Source organism: Oncorhynchus mykiss, chromosome 22, assembly GCF_057628025.1.
Source record: "Oncorhynchus mykiss isolate SJ-2025 chromosome 22, ASM5762802v1, whole genome shotgun sequence".
NCBI lineage: Eukaryota > Metazoa > Chordata > Actinopteri > Salmoniformes > Salmonidae > Oncorhynchus > Oncorhynchus mykiss.
Window position 1 is genome coordinate 48,043,656 of NC_143043.1, and position 14,607 is coordinate 48,058,262.

Sequence of the window (14,607 nt, forward strand, 5' to 3'; positions counted from 1 at the left end):
AGGTCTGAATACTTTCCCAAATTCACTGTACAGTATATATTGTATTATAGCCACTGTACAGTGGAGCTCTGCTCTATATTGTATTATAGCCGTGTTTACACAGGCCGGCCCAATTCTGATTTATACCCCCCACTAATTGGTCTTTTGACCAATCAGATCAGCTCTTTCGCCAACAATTGGACAAAAGATCAGAATTAGCTGCCTGTGTAAACGCAGCTAAAAGGCCTGCTCTGTGTGGTTCTGCCATTAACTATCAGCTGACCTAAGACAATGACACCGCTGTCTCATTAGAACGACGTCATCGGTCTGAAGACAGTGTGGTTCTGCTGCATAATTCAAACAAACTGAAAGAATAAGAATTGCCTGATTAAATCCTTTAATATTCTTAATTGTTTACTTAAAGAAACAACAGATACAAATAGACTTAGAAAAAAGACAAATGTAAGTTGAGTCGAGATGCAACTTTAACAACTTTCATGCCAAAAAAGGTTCAAATTTCAGTGATGAATTTCTACCGTTACTTGTTTCTTTAGTTTCGAGAACTTTAACAAAAATAAGAAAATCAGAAATTAGTGGGATTTTTTTGCAGTACAAACCTCCAGTGTTAGAAAATGTCAAATAGTGTTAACTTCTCTGCATTTGTCCTGTTGCTCTGGAATAGATACACCATAGGCTGCGTTTACACAGGCAGTCCAATTTGGGTCGTTTCTCCACTAATTGGCCTTTTCACATCAAATCTGTTTCAGAGCTGATCCGATTGGTCAAAAGACCAACTAGTGAAAAAATATCAGAATTGGGCTGCCTGTGTAAACACTGTTGACTGATAGTTACCTGAGGGAGTGGTGGGACTGCACCAGTGCCTGATGGGTACTGTAGTTTGGAATTACAGTATGGGAAGGACACTGAAGATGATATAAAACGTATGCCCCACAACTTAGAACAGGGCCCATACCCACAAAGCCTCTCAGAGCAGGAGGACTGATATAGGATCAGTTTAGCCTTTTAGATCAGAATTAATAAGAATATATGGAAAGATCCTAGATCAGCACTCCTACTGTTAGACTCTGTGGATGTGGGCCCAGATCTCTCTAAAGCTACTGAAGCAATTGTATTGACAGTTGAGAGATTTAACAGGAGTTGTAAGAGGTATCGAACACAGAAGCATCATGGGACACGGAGTCTATTACTAAAAATGGGGCCCTCTTAACTATTACTGTAACAATCAGCAGATTCTCATGGAACCCCCATCTCTTCAGCCTTAACATTAACCCCCCCCCAAAAAAATACTTGTTTCCAGGATTCTATATTGAGAAATAAACAGGAGTTATTTTTATTTTTTAAACAGAGGGCAGATGTATGTGAACCTTACTAATTCAGTCTCCCACACCACTTGCCAATCCAAATGTACTATAAGGGGTCTGAGGAAGCGTGGTCTGCCTAAATTCACACAATATAATGAAGCTGCACTCTGTTAAGGCTTGCATGAATCTGTCCTGGTTAAAAAAAAAACATTTAAACGCTACAATAAAATAAAATAGGAACAAAGGACATCAACAACACACGGTGAAAAGCTGGTGATGTTGTAACAGACTGGGTGTCGTCTCCAGACAAGGGATGACGACGACGTGTTGCTGCTATGTTTGCATGTTGCACTCAGGAAATACCAGTCACCTGTAATCTGACACCTGCTTTCATGCCAATCCCAGTTTGTAAAGGAAAGTCAGCACCCTCCCATTTACACTCATCGGAGTGTAAATAGATAAACAATGTGCGATGTGTTCAAAGCAAGTGCAGGTGTGTTGGAAAGCAAGTGCAGTTGCAGTGCCTGAGCTCAGGGTGGTGCTGTAGCATGCAGGGAATAGCAGCAAGAAAATAAACAACGGGGCAAAAACCTCCTTCCTGTGCAGCTCAGGACCTGGAAGCAGCGTTTAGTAACATATCGCTGGCTACTGAGATGTAGAACAGTACTGTTAGGGACGGTATTGTATATTGCTCTGGATTAGAGCTTCTGTTAAATGACACATGTAATTGCAATTCAATAAGATCCTTTTGCTCCTGCACCATGTCAACATACATCAGGGCCTAATAAACATGCCAGAACTAACATGGAGAATATTCAACTACCCACAGTGCACCAAGACTTTAGTAGAGGAAGAGATGAGGTAGGAATGGAATTTAGTAACCAATCAAATCACCCTTGCTTAAGAGATGAGGTAGGACGGGATCTTAGTTACCAATCAAATCACCCTAGCCTAAGAGATAGGAACGGTGTAACCACTCAAACAATCACCTTAGCCGATGAGAACTTAGTAACCAATCAAACAGTCACCCTTGCAGAGGCAAACATTACTAGAGTCTACAGCTGGAGAGAATCAGTAGCTAGTGCATTTCAACTATAAAAGGGTAGGTGGGGTTATAGTCTGTTTTGACTGGAATTGGTTATTATAAGAGTCACACTGACATGGAGGGTGGTTGAGCTGTGTAAAGACACCGGGGGTGGTTGAGCTGTGTATAGACACCGGGGGTGGTTGAGCTGTGTAAAGACACCAGGGGTGGTTGAGCTGTGTATAGACACCGGGGGTGGTTGAGCTGTGTAAAGACACCAGGGGTGGTTGAGCTGTGTAAAGACACCAGGGGTGGTTGAGCTGTGTATAGACACCGGGGGTGGTTGAGCCGTGTAAAGACACCGGGGGTGATTGAGCTGTGTAAAGACACCGGGGGTGATTGAGCTGTGTATAGACACCGGGGGTGGTTGAGCTGTGTATAGACACCGGGGGTGGTTGAGCCGTGTAAAGACACCGGGGGTGGTTGAGCTGTGTATAGACACCGGGGGTGATTGAGCTGTGTAAAGACACCGGGGGTGGTTGAGCTGTGTAAAGACACCTGGAGTGGTTGAGCTGTGTAAAGACACCTGGAGTGGTTGAGCTGTGTAAAGACCCCGTGGGTGATTGAGCTGTGTATAGACAACTGGAGTGGTTGAGCTGTGTAAAGACCCCGTGGGTGATTGAGCTGTGTAAAGACACCTGGAGTGGTTGAGCTGTGTAAAGACACCGGGGGTGGTTGAGCTGTGTAAAGACACCTGGAGTGGTTGAGCTGTGTAAAGACACCTGGAGTGGTTGAGCTCTGTAAAGACCCCGTGGGTGATTGAGCTGTGTATAGACACCGGGAGTGGTTGAGCTGTGTAAAGACACCGGGGGTGGTTGAGCTGTGTAAAGACACCAGGGGTGGTTGAGCTGTGTAAAGACCCCGTGGGTGATTGAGCTGTGTAAAGACACCGGGGGTGGTTGAGCTGTGTAAAGACACCAGGGGTGGTTGAGCTGTGTAAAAACAGAGCGGAGACAACAGAAGAAGAGAAGTTCACTCAGGAACTGGCTAGTCATAAAATGGCATGTTAATGTGTGTGCAGACATCTACTTGCGAGCAAGCATGGGAGAATGGGGAAAAAAGCCTATATAAAATAATAATTAGTCAGAACTTGAGGGCGTTGGAACAGTGGAGTCAAATATCATGTCAAAGATAACAAAATGTTAGTAAGTAGTTAATTAGTGTGTAGTTAATGAATACAGAGCCCTTTACTGTAGTCTTAACACACAGAAACCTGCCTCAGTATTTAAAACACTGGAAGTCCCATCTCTGCTGTTGTACATAGCCCAGATGAAAATAAGTGCCGTGGTAATATTCAACAGTGACCAGAATGCATAGACTTGTAGAATCATGGAAACGCCCCATTATATTTGATTTGGAATCTGGACAACAAATATAAAAGGGGGCGGGCTCCCACAGCAGAGATAGGAAGCACAGTGAAAAAATAAACACCTTTTTCTTAGAGGTTAAAAGCAAAGTGGAAACCAGGCTGAGCCTCAAGAAACTGGTTCCCATTTGAAGTCCAGTCATTTGGTAAAACGAGGGGGAGATGTACTGTATGTTGTTACAAGAGGTGAACACGAGTAACACCACCTCAAAAAAAAAAAGAACAAAAAAAAAGGACCAGAGCATGTGACAGGAAAAGGAAGTGGTTAGCTCAGAACAGGAAGTGGGCTTGTTTCTGTGTGGTGAGCTGACTAGTTGTCCGGTGGTGAGGACCCCAGTGGTCAGGAGGTGAAGGGTGGGCGTGGCCGGGGACATCCGAGGGAGTTGTTAAGGGGGCAAAGAGCCTGGTCAATAGCCTCTCCTTCTGCCCTCTCCTACTCCACAGAGAGCTGGCTCCAGACCGTCTTCCTTTCTCTCTCCCTCTCCACACTCATTCCATGGTCATAACGCTCTCTCTCTTTCTTTCTACAGATCTCTCTGTTTTATCTCTAGGTGTAATGTTTTGGCCCCCTACAGATCTGTTTTATCTATCTGTAATGGTTTGGCCCCCTCCAGATATATCCATTTTATTTCTAGGTGTAATGGTTTGGCTCCCTCCAGATCTATATGTGGTATCTCTAGGTGTAACGGTTTGGCACCCTACAGATCTATCTGTTTTATCTCTAGATGTAATGGTTTGGCCCCCTCCAGATCTATCCGTTTTATCTCTAGGTGCAATGGTTTGGTCCCACCCAGATCTATCTGTTTTATCTCTATGTGTAATGGTTTGGCCTCCTCCAGATCTGTTTTATCTCTAGGTGTAATGGTTTGGTCCCATCCAGATCTGTTTTATCTCTAGGTGTAATGGTTTGGCCCCCTCCCCGGCATGCTGACTGCACCTGCAGGACAACAGAATAGAGGGAGGGGAACCGCAGGAGGACCGTACAGCAACCAACAGGGGGGAGGTAGAGGTCTAGTTCTGTTTCTTGGACCCCTCGTCGCCGTAACTGGAGCCTGTCTTCTTTACCTCGGTGACACCGATCAGGCGCCGGATGGCTATGGAGGCTGAAGTGGACCAAAAAGAAAAAAACAGATGGACCAAATCTCAAGAGGCAAAGAAAAAAACACTCACAAAATTATAATATTTACTTACATGTAACTTTGTTGTCAGGAATTATACACATTAGTCAACATTTCAGTTACATTCATGTGTATGTTGGAGTTAGCTACTGCATAAAGCTCATTGTTATTGGATCAGGGTCCCAGGCCCAGGTAACAGTGGAGGGGAAGTGCTTGCGGCTGTTGTGTACCCTCTACTCACCTACGATGAGGAAGAGGCTGAAGCCGAGGATGAGGAGGGGGGAGCCGCTGACCACCACCCCGCAGGCGAAGTTGATGAGGGGTGAGAGCAGCAGGGCCGCCCAGAACAGGAAGTTGAGTAGCGTCCACAACCGGCGAGGAGGGGTGATGGTGGGACCCGGGAACGTGCCCTCTTTATGGTAGTGCTCCTGCAAAGCATCCTGGAGAGAGACAATGTCAAGGTACAGTAGGTGGCTACTACCAAACCTGGTAAAACATTGTGCTGTTACTTCAAAATAAAAGTAGGTGTAACTCATCTGATATCAGTTTATATGTCTGACTTCTATAGGAAAGAAAGCGTCTCTACATTTAACACTATTCAGTTAAACCACAAGCACCAAAAGAGCCTTACCTTCTCCTGGTAGAGTTTATGAAGCCAGTTGGCACACTCCTTCTCATCTTCTGGGATCTCCTCTACAGGGAACCGCCTGCAGGCCAGAGAAGAGGAGACAGGCAGTCAACACAATGCAGGAGATAGCAGGGGGGGTCTGCTATGGCAACAGAATGCAGGAGAATGAGCGTCTGCTGTGGCAACAGAATGCAGGAGAATGAGCGTCTGCTATGGCAACAGAATGCAGGAGAATGAGCGTCTGCTGTGGCAACAGAATGCAGGAGAATGAGCGTCTGCTATGGCAACAGAATGCAGGAGAATGAGCGTCTGCTATGGCAACAGAATGCAGGAGAATGAGCGTCTGCTGTGGCAACAGAATGCAGGAGAATGAGCGTCTGCTGTGGCAACAGAATGCAGGAGAATGAGCGTCTGCTGTGGCAACAGAATGCAGGAGAATGAGTGTCTGCTATGGCAACAGAATGCAGGAGAATGAGCGTCTGCTGTGGCAACAGAATGGAGGAGAATGAGCGTCTGCTGTGGCAACAGAATGCAGGAGAATGAGCGTCTGCTGTGGCAACAGAATGCAGGAGAATGAGTGTCTGCTATGGCAACAGAATGCAGGAGAATGAGCGTCTGCTGTGGCAACAGAATGCAGGAGAATGAGCGTCTGCTGTGGCAACAGAATGCAGGAGAATGAGCGTCTGCTGTAGCAACATCTCACCACCAGGGAGCAAACTGACTCAAGGTTCAGATGGGGGTTCCTCATACAGTAAAAGTAGGACTGGGCCATAAAACAAGCATCTGATTTTGCCACACCAGGCTACTTTTCCCGTTTAACCTCACACAGGGCTCATTCATGCAGGCTACCTTTCCCGTTTAACCTCACACAGGGCTCATTCATGCAGGTTACCTTTCCCGTTTAACCTCACACAGGGCTCATTCATGCAGGCTACCTTTCCCGTTTTAACCTCACACAGGGCTCATTCATGCAGGCTACCTTTCCCGTTTAACCTCACACAGGGCTCATTCATGCAGGCTACCTTTCCCGTTTAACCTCACACAGGGCTCATTCATGCAGGCTACCTTTCCCGTTTAACCTCACAAAGGGCTCATTCATGCAGGCTACCTTTCCCGTTTAACCTCACACAGGGCTCATTCATGCAGGCTACCTTTCCCGTTTAACCTCACACAGGGCTCATTCATGCAGGCTACATTTCCCATTTAACCTCACACAGGGCTCATTCATGCAGGCTACCTTTCCCGTTTAACCTCACACAGGGCTCATTCATGCAGGCTACCTTTCCCGTTTAACCTCACACAGGGCTCATTCATGCAGGCTACCTTTCCCGTTTAACCTCACACAGGGCTCATTCATGCAGGCTACATTTCCCATTTAACCTCACACAGGGCTCATTCATGCAGGCTACCTTTCCCGTTTAACCTCACACAGGGCTCATTCATGCAGGCTACCTTTCCCGTTTAACCTCACAGGGCTCATTCATGCAGGCTACCTTTCCCATTTAACCTCACACAGGGCTCATTCATGCAGGCTACCTTTCCCGTTTAACCTCACAGGGCTCATTCATGCAGGCTACTTTTCCTGTTTAACCTCACACAGGGCTCATTCATGCAGGGGAGGTGTCTTGATCAGCCATCTAATAAAAAAGGCAATGAAACAGAGCCTTTGAAGGTCTCTCAATGTTGTTATTCAAATGGTTTCTATGACTGAAAAGTGTTGCTTTTACATGACGCAATTAGACATATGCAGGGCTGAAAGAAGAAAATAAATCCCATGACTGAAAACTTCATCTCAGATCAATCGTCTGGGCTCAAGTTAATAACCTCCCCTTTCATGTCAGGAAGTCATGACCATCATGCATTTAGGCAAAGAGGATCATTTTGTGCATGTATCAAACTGCGAGTTTGGCCAATTCCCGTCCCTTGATCACGGGGTCTTCCCCGGGATCATTTTTATGAAGGACTGAGAAACTCAGTTGTGTTTTAAAAGTAAAATAAAAAATAAAAATAAAAAATTCTGCAAAATTAAATGAAAATTAGTCGGAGACCATCATTAAATACCAGGGTTGGTATCAGGCTTCTGTTACAACATCCACTACACTGTAAGATTACCTCAACTCTTACAGGGAGTTGGGGGGCTCCCGAGTGGTGCAGCAGTCTAAGGCACTGCATCTCAGTGCTAGAGGCGTCACTACAGACCCTGGTTCGATTCCAGGAGGTATCACAACCGGCCGTGATTGGGCCGGGGTAGGCCGTCATTGTAAATAATAATTTGTTCTTAACTGACTTGCTCAGCTCAATAAAGGTTAAATAAAATAAGACTAAACTGTAAGATTACAGAGAGCCATTTGCAGGGGTTAAAGTTCTCCGTCACTGCAACGTATTTCCATCATATGGGTTCTGGAGAGGTTCTGGAGATCTGTGTGGATCTGCAATGAAAATACTGGTTTGGAGATAAATAAATGTATTCTCAAATATTGTATTTTCTCTGTTACGCTGTGTGCACTGAACTGACATGCATATTGAGGCCCATTTCTTGAAGTGGAAATTATATTTTAGATGGTTTAATTTAATGATTTAATTTTCATTTAATTTTGCAGAATTTTTTTATTTTTATTTTTTATTTTACTTTTATTTAACTAGGCAAGTCAGTTAAGAACAAATTCTTATTTTCAATGACGGCCTAGTGGGTTAACTGCCTGTTCAGGGGCAGAACGACAGATTTGTACCTTGTCAGCTCGGGGGTTTGAACTTGCAACATTCCGGTTACTAGTCCAACGAAGCTTTTCTGTGACCTCACTGCCCTCTCTCCACCCTTTCTCTCCCTCTCACCCTTCCGGTCTTCACCCATGTGTGTTGGTTAGGACAGAACATGACTACACCAGCAGCATTACCCATGTGTGTTGGTTAGGACAGAACATGACTACCCCCAGCAGCATTACCCATGTGTGTTGGTTAGGACAGAACATGACTACCCCAGCAGCATTACCCATGTGTGTTGGTTAGGACAGAACATGACTACCCCCAGCAGCATTACCCATGTGTGTTGGTTAGGACAGAACATGACTACCCCAGCAGCATTACCCATGTGTGTTGGTTAGGACAGAACATGACTACCCCAGCAGCATTACCCATGTGTGTTGGTTAGGACAGAACATGACTACCCCCAGCAGCATTACCCATGTGTGTTGGTTAGGACAGAACATGACTACCCCAGCAGCATTACCCATGTGTGTTGGTTAGGACAGAACATGACTACCCCAGCAGCATTACCCATGTGTGTTGGTTAGGACAGAACATGACTACCCCAGCAGCATTACCCATGTGTGTTGGTTAGGACAGAACATGACTACCCCAGCAGCATTACCCATGTGTGTTGGTTAGGACAGAACATGACTACCCCAGCAGCATTACCCATGTGTGTTGGTTAGGACAGAACATGACTACCCCAGCAGCACAAGACTCCAGCTGAGTTAAGCAGTCCATTGTCTCTCTCTGATAAACACCAATGTGCTTGGAACAGTGCCAACGGGGCTAACAGAGCATCATGGGCTTCCATTCTAAACAGTCCCAGTAATAATCACAGGGTCGTATCTATTGATCTGTTCCCACCTGATTCTCATATCGGCCATGCATTTCTTGCCGTTGATGATGCCCAGCAGAGTGGGGACTTGGTGGTCTTTAAAGTTCAGTGTGACGTCATACACAGCAGACACTAAAAACAGAAGATGACAGACACAAGAACAGAACATCAGTGTGTGTGTGTGTGTGTGTGTGTAGGGTTCTCCCCAGGATGTTTTTAAAAGGTGGTGCTGCAAAGTACGGCGTTTTTGAACAGCCGTAACTGACATTTTCTGCAATCTAAAGCAAAAAACCCCAAACCTATTAGGGTATGGTGCCTGGCCTTAAATTATATAAAAATAAAAAAAATGTGTACAAGGTGGCGCGGCCAGTCATCACAAGGTGGCGCGGCCAGTCATCACAAGGTGGCGCGGCCAGTCATCACAAGGTGGCGCGGCCAGTCATCACAAGGTGGCGCGGCCAGACATCACAAGGTGGCGCGGCCAGTCATCACAAGGTGGCGCGGCCAGTCATCACAAGGTGGCGCGGCCAGACATCACAAGGTGGCGCGGCCAGACATCACAAGGTGGCGCGCCCAGTCATCACAAGGTGGCGCGGCCAGTCATCACAAGGTGGCGCGGCCAGTCATCACAAGGTGGCGCGGCCAGACATCACAAGGTGGCGCGGCCAGTCATCACAAGGTGGCGCGGCCAGTCATCACAAGGTGGCGCGGCCAGTCATCACAAGGTGGCGCGGCCAGTCATCACAAGGTGGCGCGGCCAGACATCACAAGGTGGCGCGGCCAGACATCACAAGGTGGCGCGGCCAGACATCACAAGGTGGCGCGGCCAGTCATCACAAGGTGGCGCGGCCAGACATCACAAGGTGGCGCGGCCAGTCATCACAAGGTGGCGCGGCCAGACATCACAAGGTGGCGCGGCCAGACATCACAAGGTGGCGCGGCCAGACATCACAAGGTGGCGCGGCCAGACATCACAAGGTGGCGCGGCCAGACATCACAAGGTGGCGCGGCCAGACATCACAAGGTGGCGCGGCCAGACATCACAAGGTGGCGCGGCCAGACATCACAAGGTGGCGCGGCCAGACATCACAAGGTGGCGCGGCCAGACATCACAAGGTGGAGCGGCCAGACATCACAAGGTGGCGCGGCCAGACATCACAAGGTGGAGCGGCCAGACATCACAAGGTGGCGCGGCCAGACATCACAAGGTGGCGCGGCCAGACATCACAAGGTGGCGCGGCCAGACATCACAAGGTGGAGCGGCCAGACATCACAAGGTGGCGCGGCCAGACATCACAAGGTGGCGCGGCCAGACATCACAAGGTGGCGCGGCCAGACATCACAAGGGGGCACGGCCAGACATCACAAGGGGGCACGGCCAGACATCACAAGGGGGCACGGCGCCCGTCTTCCATTCTTTGGGGAGAACCCTGGTGTGTGTGTGTGTGTGTGTGTGTGTGTGTGTTTGCTTGAATGCATGCCACACCTGTGCCCTGGAGGCATTTGAGTGCGGTGGTGAAGCCTTTGGTTCTGGGCAGCAGGTGGTATTTGAGCTTGGGCAGGCCTTTACTCTCTGCCACTTCCATACTGATCTGGTGCTTCTTCTCTGTGAAGCGAGTGCCTTCACAGTACAGCAGGAACTACAGAGAGAGAGTAAGAAAGAGAGAGCGAGATACATTGAGCTTAAAAAAAAAAAAAACACACTAAGAGAAACAAAGTTTTAAAAATACAAACAGACAAGACGCAAACAACAGGTTTAGACAACACTCCCGTTAAAAGGTGGCCTCCTCTCATCTCTGTCCCTATCAAACTCCCCAGCAGGGCCAGGGTGAGTTACAGATCAAGTGCATCTCCATTAAAATCTACTCCTCATCTTATCTCAATCTCCATGGGGGCTGTGTTTTGGCAACGTGGGTGGGGTTATATTCTGCTTGTTTGGCCCTGTCCGGGGGTATCGTCGGACGGGGCCACAGTGTCTCCCGACCCCTCCAGTCTCAGCCTCCAGTATTAACGCTGCAATAGTTTGTGTGTCGGGGGGCTAGGGTCAGTTTGTTATATCTGGAGTATTTATCCTGTCTTATTCAGTGTCCTGTGTGAATTTAAGTATGCTCTCGCTAATTCTCTCTTTCTTTCTTTCTCTCTCGGGGGACCTGAGAACCATGCCTCAGGACTACCTGAACTGATGACTCCTTGCTCTCCCCAGTCCACCTGGCCGTGCTGCTGCTCTAGTTTCAACTGTTCTGCCTGCGGATATGGAATCCTGACCTGTTCACCGGACATGCTACCTGTCCCAGACCTGCTGTTTTCAACTCTCTGCAGACAGCAGGTTCTGTAGAGATACTCTGAATGGTCGGCTATGAAAAGCCAACTGACATTTACTCCCGAGGTGCTGACCTGTTGCACCCTCTACAACCACTGTGATTATTATCATCATCTGACCCTGCTGGTCATCTAGGCCATGTTCTGTTATAATCTCCACCCGGCACAGCCAGAAGAGGACTGGCCACCACTCATAGTCTGGTTCCTCTCTAGGTTTCTTCCTTTCTAGGGAGTTTTTCAGCTGATGTAAGGGCTTTATAAATACATTTGAATTTAGAGTGGGCACAGCATTAACAGACCCAAGGTCTTCCATTTAGAGTGGGCACAGCATTAACAGACCCAAGGACTCCATTTGGGCACAGCATTAACAGACCCAAGGACTCCATTTGGGCACAGCATTAACAGACTAGACATCCTCATTCAGACAGACAGTCATTGTGTCCCATTTCAAAGAAGCAGTAAACACTCAACGTGTCAGAGCTGACCTGTCCCTGTGTCAGAGCTGACCTGTCCCCGTGTCAGAGCTGACCTGTCCCCGTGTCAAAGCTGACCTGTCCCCGTGTCAAAGCTGACCTGTCCCCGTGTCAGAGCTGACCTGTCCCCGTGTCAGAGCTGACCTGTCCCCGTGTCAGAGCTGACCTGTCCCCGTGTCAAAGTTGACCTGTCCCCGTGTCAGAGCTGACCTGTCCCCGTGTCAGAGCTGACCTGTCCCCGTGTCAAAGTTGACCTGTCCCCGTGTCAAAGTTGACCTGTCCCCGTGTCAGAGTCGAGTTGGTGGGGGGTTTTCGAGGGGTCACTAAAAATCAGATCAGACCACTAAATTAGCCGAAGCCCTCTGGTAGTTCCCGGTAACCGGTAACGAGCGTCAGACGTGGAATCTTGCAGCCCGAGCGACAGCACGTGTCTAAACCTCTCTAAAGAGGGCCTTTAGGAAGAAGGCCAGAATCACACTGACCTATATTCCCGTGGTGTCTCGGCCAGTTGAATAGCACCAGAGATACAGTAACCAGACCTGATCGGGACAAGACTGAACTCCTGGACCTAGTCCAATGACTTGTTATAACAGACTGAAGCTAGGTGCTCAAGGATAAATTCTATGTGTAGATTCACTGCCATCTGAGCCTAATGTACAATGTATTTTCAGTGTTTCAAATGGCTGTTAAGAGCCGACTGAATGAGAAGAATTTGAACAATCTTGGCCAGAATAGAGAAATGTAGCCCTATGACTAAGGGGCCTAAGTAATCTGGGCCAGGATAGAGAAATGTAGCACCTATGACTAAGGAGCCTGAGTAATCTGGGCCAGGATAGAGAAATGTAGCCCTATGACTAAGGAGCCTGAGTACACTGGGCCAGGATAGAGAAATGTAGCCCTATAATGAAGGAGCTATACTCACCCACATAAACTCAGGGTAGTCTCTGAGTCTTTCTAGCCCTCTGAACACGGTCTCTCTGTCCTCCTCCCACTTCCTCTTACAGAACACGATCTCCAGGAAATACCAGGTCCAGCCAATCAGAGGCACCTTCAGCAGCTCGTGTTTGGCCAGCACCTTGGAACTCTGGGTAAACAAAGATGGATCATTAGGTCAGAAAAAAGGGAGAGATGTGAAGAACGCCGGTCCACCTCAATGGTCTACAGTGGCTCACTCAACTACTGTCCTGTTTATCTGCACTGAAAATAAGGGACAAGTCAACAGGACAGGCCAATAGAGTGACAGAGAATTGGAGCGAGCCAGTGAGGGTTGGAGATCATTACTGACCCCTAGGACTCCGTATCGCTCACAGATAGTCCAGCCGCACAGGAAGTCAATCTCATAGTTGTGGTTGAGGATGATGATGACGTGTTCCTTGCCGAACTTGTCCACCGTGGCCTGATCTGTGTAGAGGGTGCACTGTGTTCCCGACCACCACTCCAGCAGCATCACCAGCTCTGTACAGGACAACAGGGTCAACACAGTCACATCTATTCACAGCTCTCTGGCCAACTTTACCCCACCAAGATCCTTGTTGGATCGAAACATTGTCCATAAAAAAAGGTGCTAGTTGGGAGGTTATTCAGTATGAACTCTGTCACCACTAAATCTACTCTGTCAACATCAGGCCACAACTTGCTTTCTATTACACAGTCTCATACAAACAACTCCAAGGCCACAAATATAAATTATTGCCTCTACTAGTCAACTGAGTCACAGTTGTCAATATCACAAGATCCATTCTGTTACAAGTTCTCCCTTTGAGGTGTGACAAATAGACTTCATATTATACACACAACGCATTACATACTAACGAGGTCACACCAGGATCTCACAAATACCTAGACAAACACACATCCACAAACACACCAGGATCTCACAAATACCTAGTCAAACACACACCCACAAACACACCAGGATCTCACAAATACCTAGTCAAACACACGCCCACAAACAAACACCAGGATCTCACAAATACCTAGTCAAACACACACCCACACACAAACACATCAGGATCTTACACAGACATGGGACAATTGCAGCGTGGTGACTCACGGCTCCAGAGGGAGTAGGAGAGCCTGGTGTTGATCCTGCGGTACAGCTGCTTGTCGATGGGCCACAGGACGCACGTCAACAACTGGATGAAGTTGATGAGGAGGCCGCTCACCACGAACACAAAACCCAGGAGGAGCTGCAGAACAAACTGGGTCTTCAGGTAAGCTACCAGGCCCATGGCTGCTGCTACTACTACTGAGGAGCACTCCTCTCCTCTGCACACTACGACAACCTGGGGGAGGGGAGAGGAAGAGGGTGGGTGCAGGAGGAAGGAGAGAGGCAGGGAGGAGAAGGTAGGTAAGATAAAAGGTGTCATGGAGAAAGAAAGACATTAAAAAAGAACAGAAGAGGAGAAATTGGTCAAAAAAGAAACAAAGCCCAGGTTGCTACATTAGATGTGTTTGTAAATGCAGAAATGAAGCCCAGGTTGCTACATTAGATGTGTTTGTAAATGCAGAAATGAAGCCCAGGTTGCTACATTAGATGTGTTTGTAAATGCAGAAATGAAGCCCAGGTTGCTACATTAGATGTGGTTGTAAATGCAGAAATGAAGCCCAGGTTGCTACATTAGATGTGTTTGTAAATGCAGAAATGAAGCCCAGGTTGCTACATTAGATGTGGTTGTAAATGCAGAAATGAAGCCCAGGTTGCTACATTAGATGTGGTTGTAAATGCAGAAATG

General features: G+C 47.6%; 1 protein-coding gene across 2 annotated transcripts in view; it reads right to left on the reverse strand.

The window, feature by feature from the left end:
* Nucleotides 1-359: 359 nt before the first annotated feature.
* Nucleotides 360-14,607, reverse strand: part of LOC110501898 (1-acyl-sn-glycerol-3-phosphate acyltransferase gamma) — a 28,748-nt gene continuing 14,500 nt past the window's right edge. For both annotated transcript variants that reach the window (XM_036959351.2, XM_036959352.2), the window contains 8 exons: nt 13,926-14,157; nt 13,158-13,327; nt 12,795-12,956; nt 10,567-10,720; nt 9,110-9,212; nt 5,501-5,576; nt 5,111-5,309; nt 360-4,854 (listed from right to left, as the gene is read on the reverse strand). In XM_036959351.2, coding sequence (XP_036815246.2) covers nt 4,763-4,854; nt 5,111-5,309; nt 5,501-5,576; nt 9,110-9,212; nt 10,567-10,720; nt 12,795-12,956; nt 13,158-13,327; nt 13,926-14,103 — 1,134 coding nt within the window. In that variant the 5' untranslated portion in view covers nt 14,104-14,157 and the 3' untranslated portion in view covers nt 360-4,762. The remainder of the gene's footprint in view (nt 4,855-5,110; nt 5,310-5,500; nt 5,577-9,109; nt 9,213-10,566; nt 10,721-12,794; nt 12,957-13,157; nt 13,328-13,925; nt 14,158-14,607) is intronic.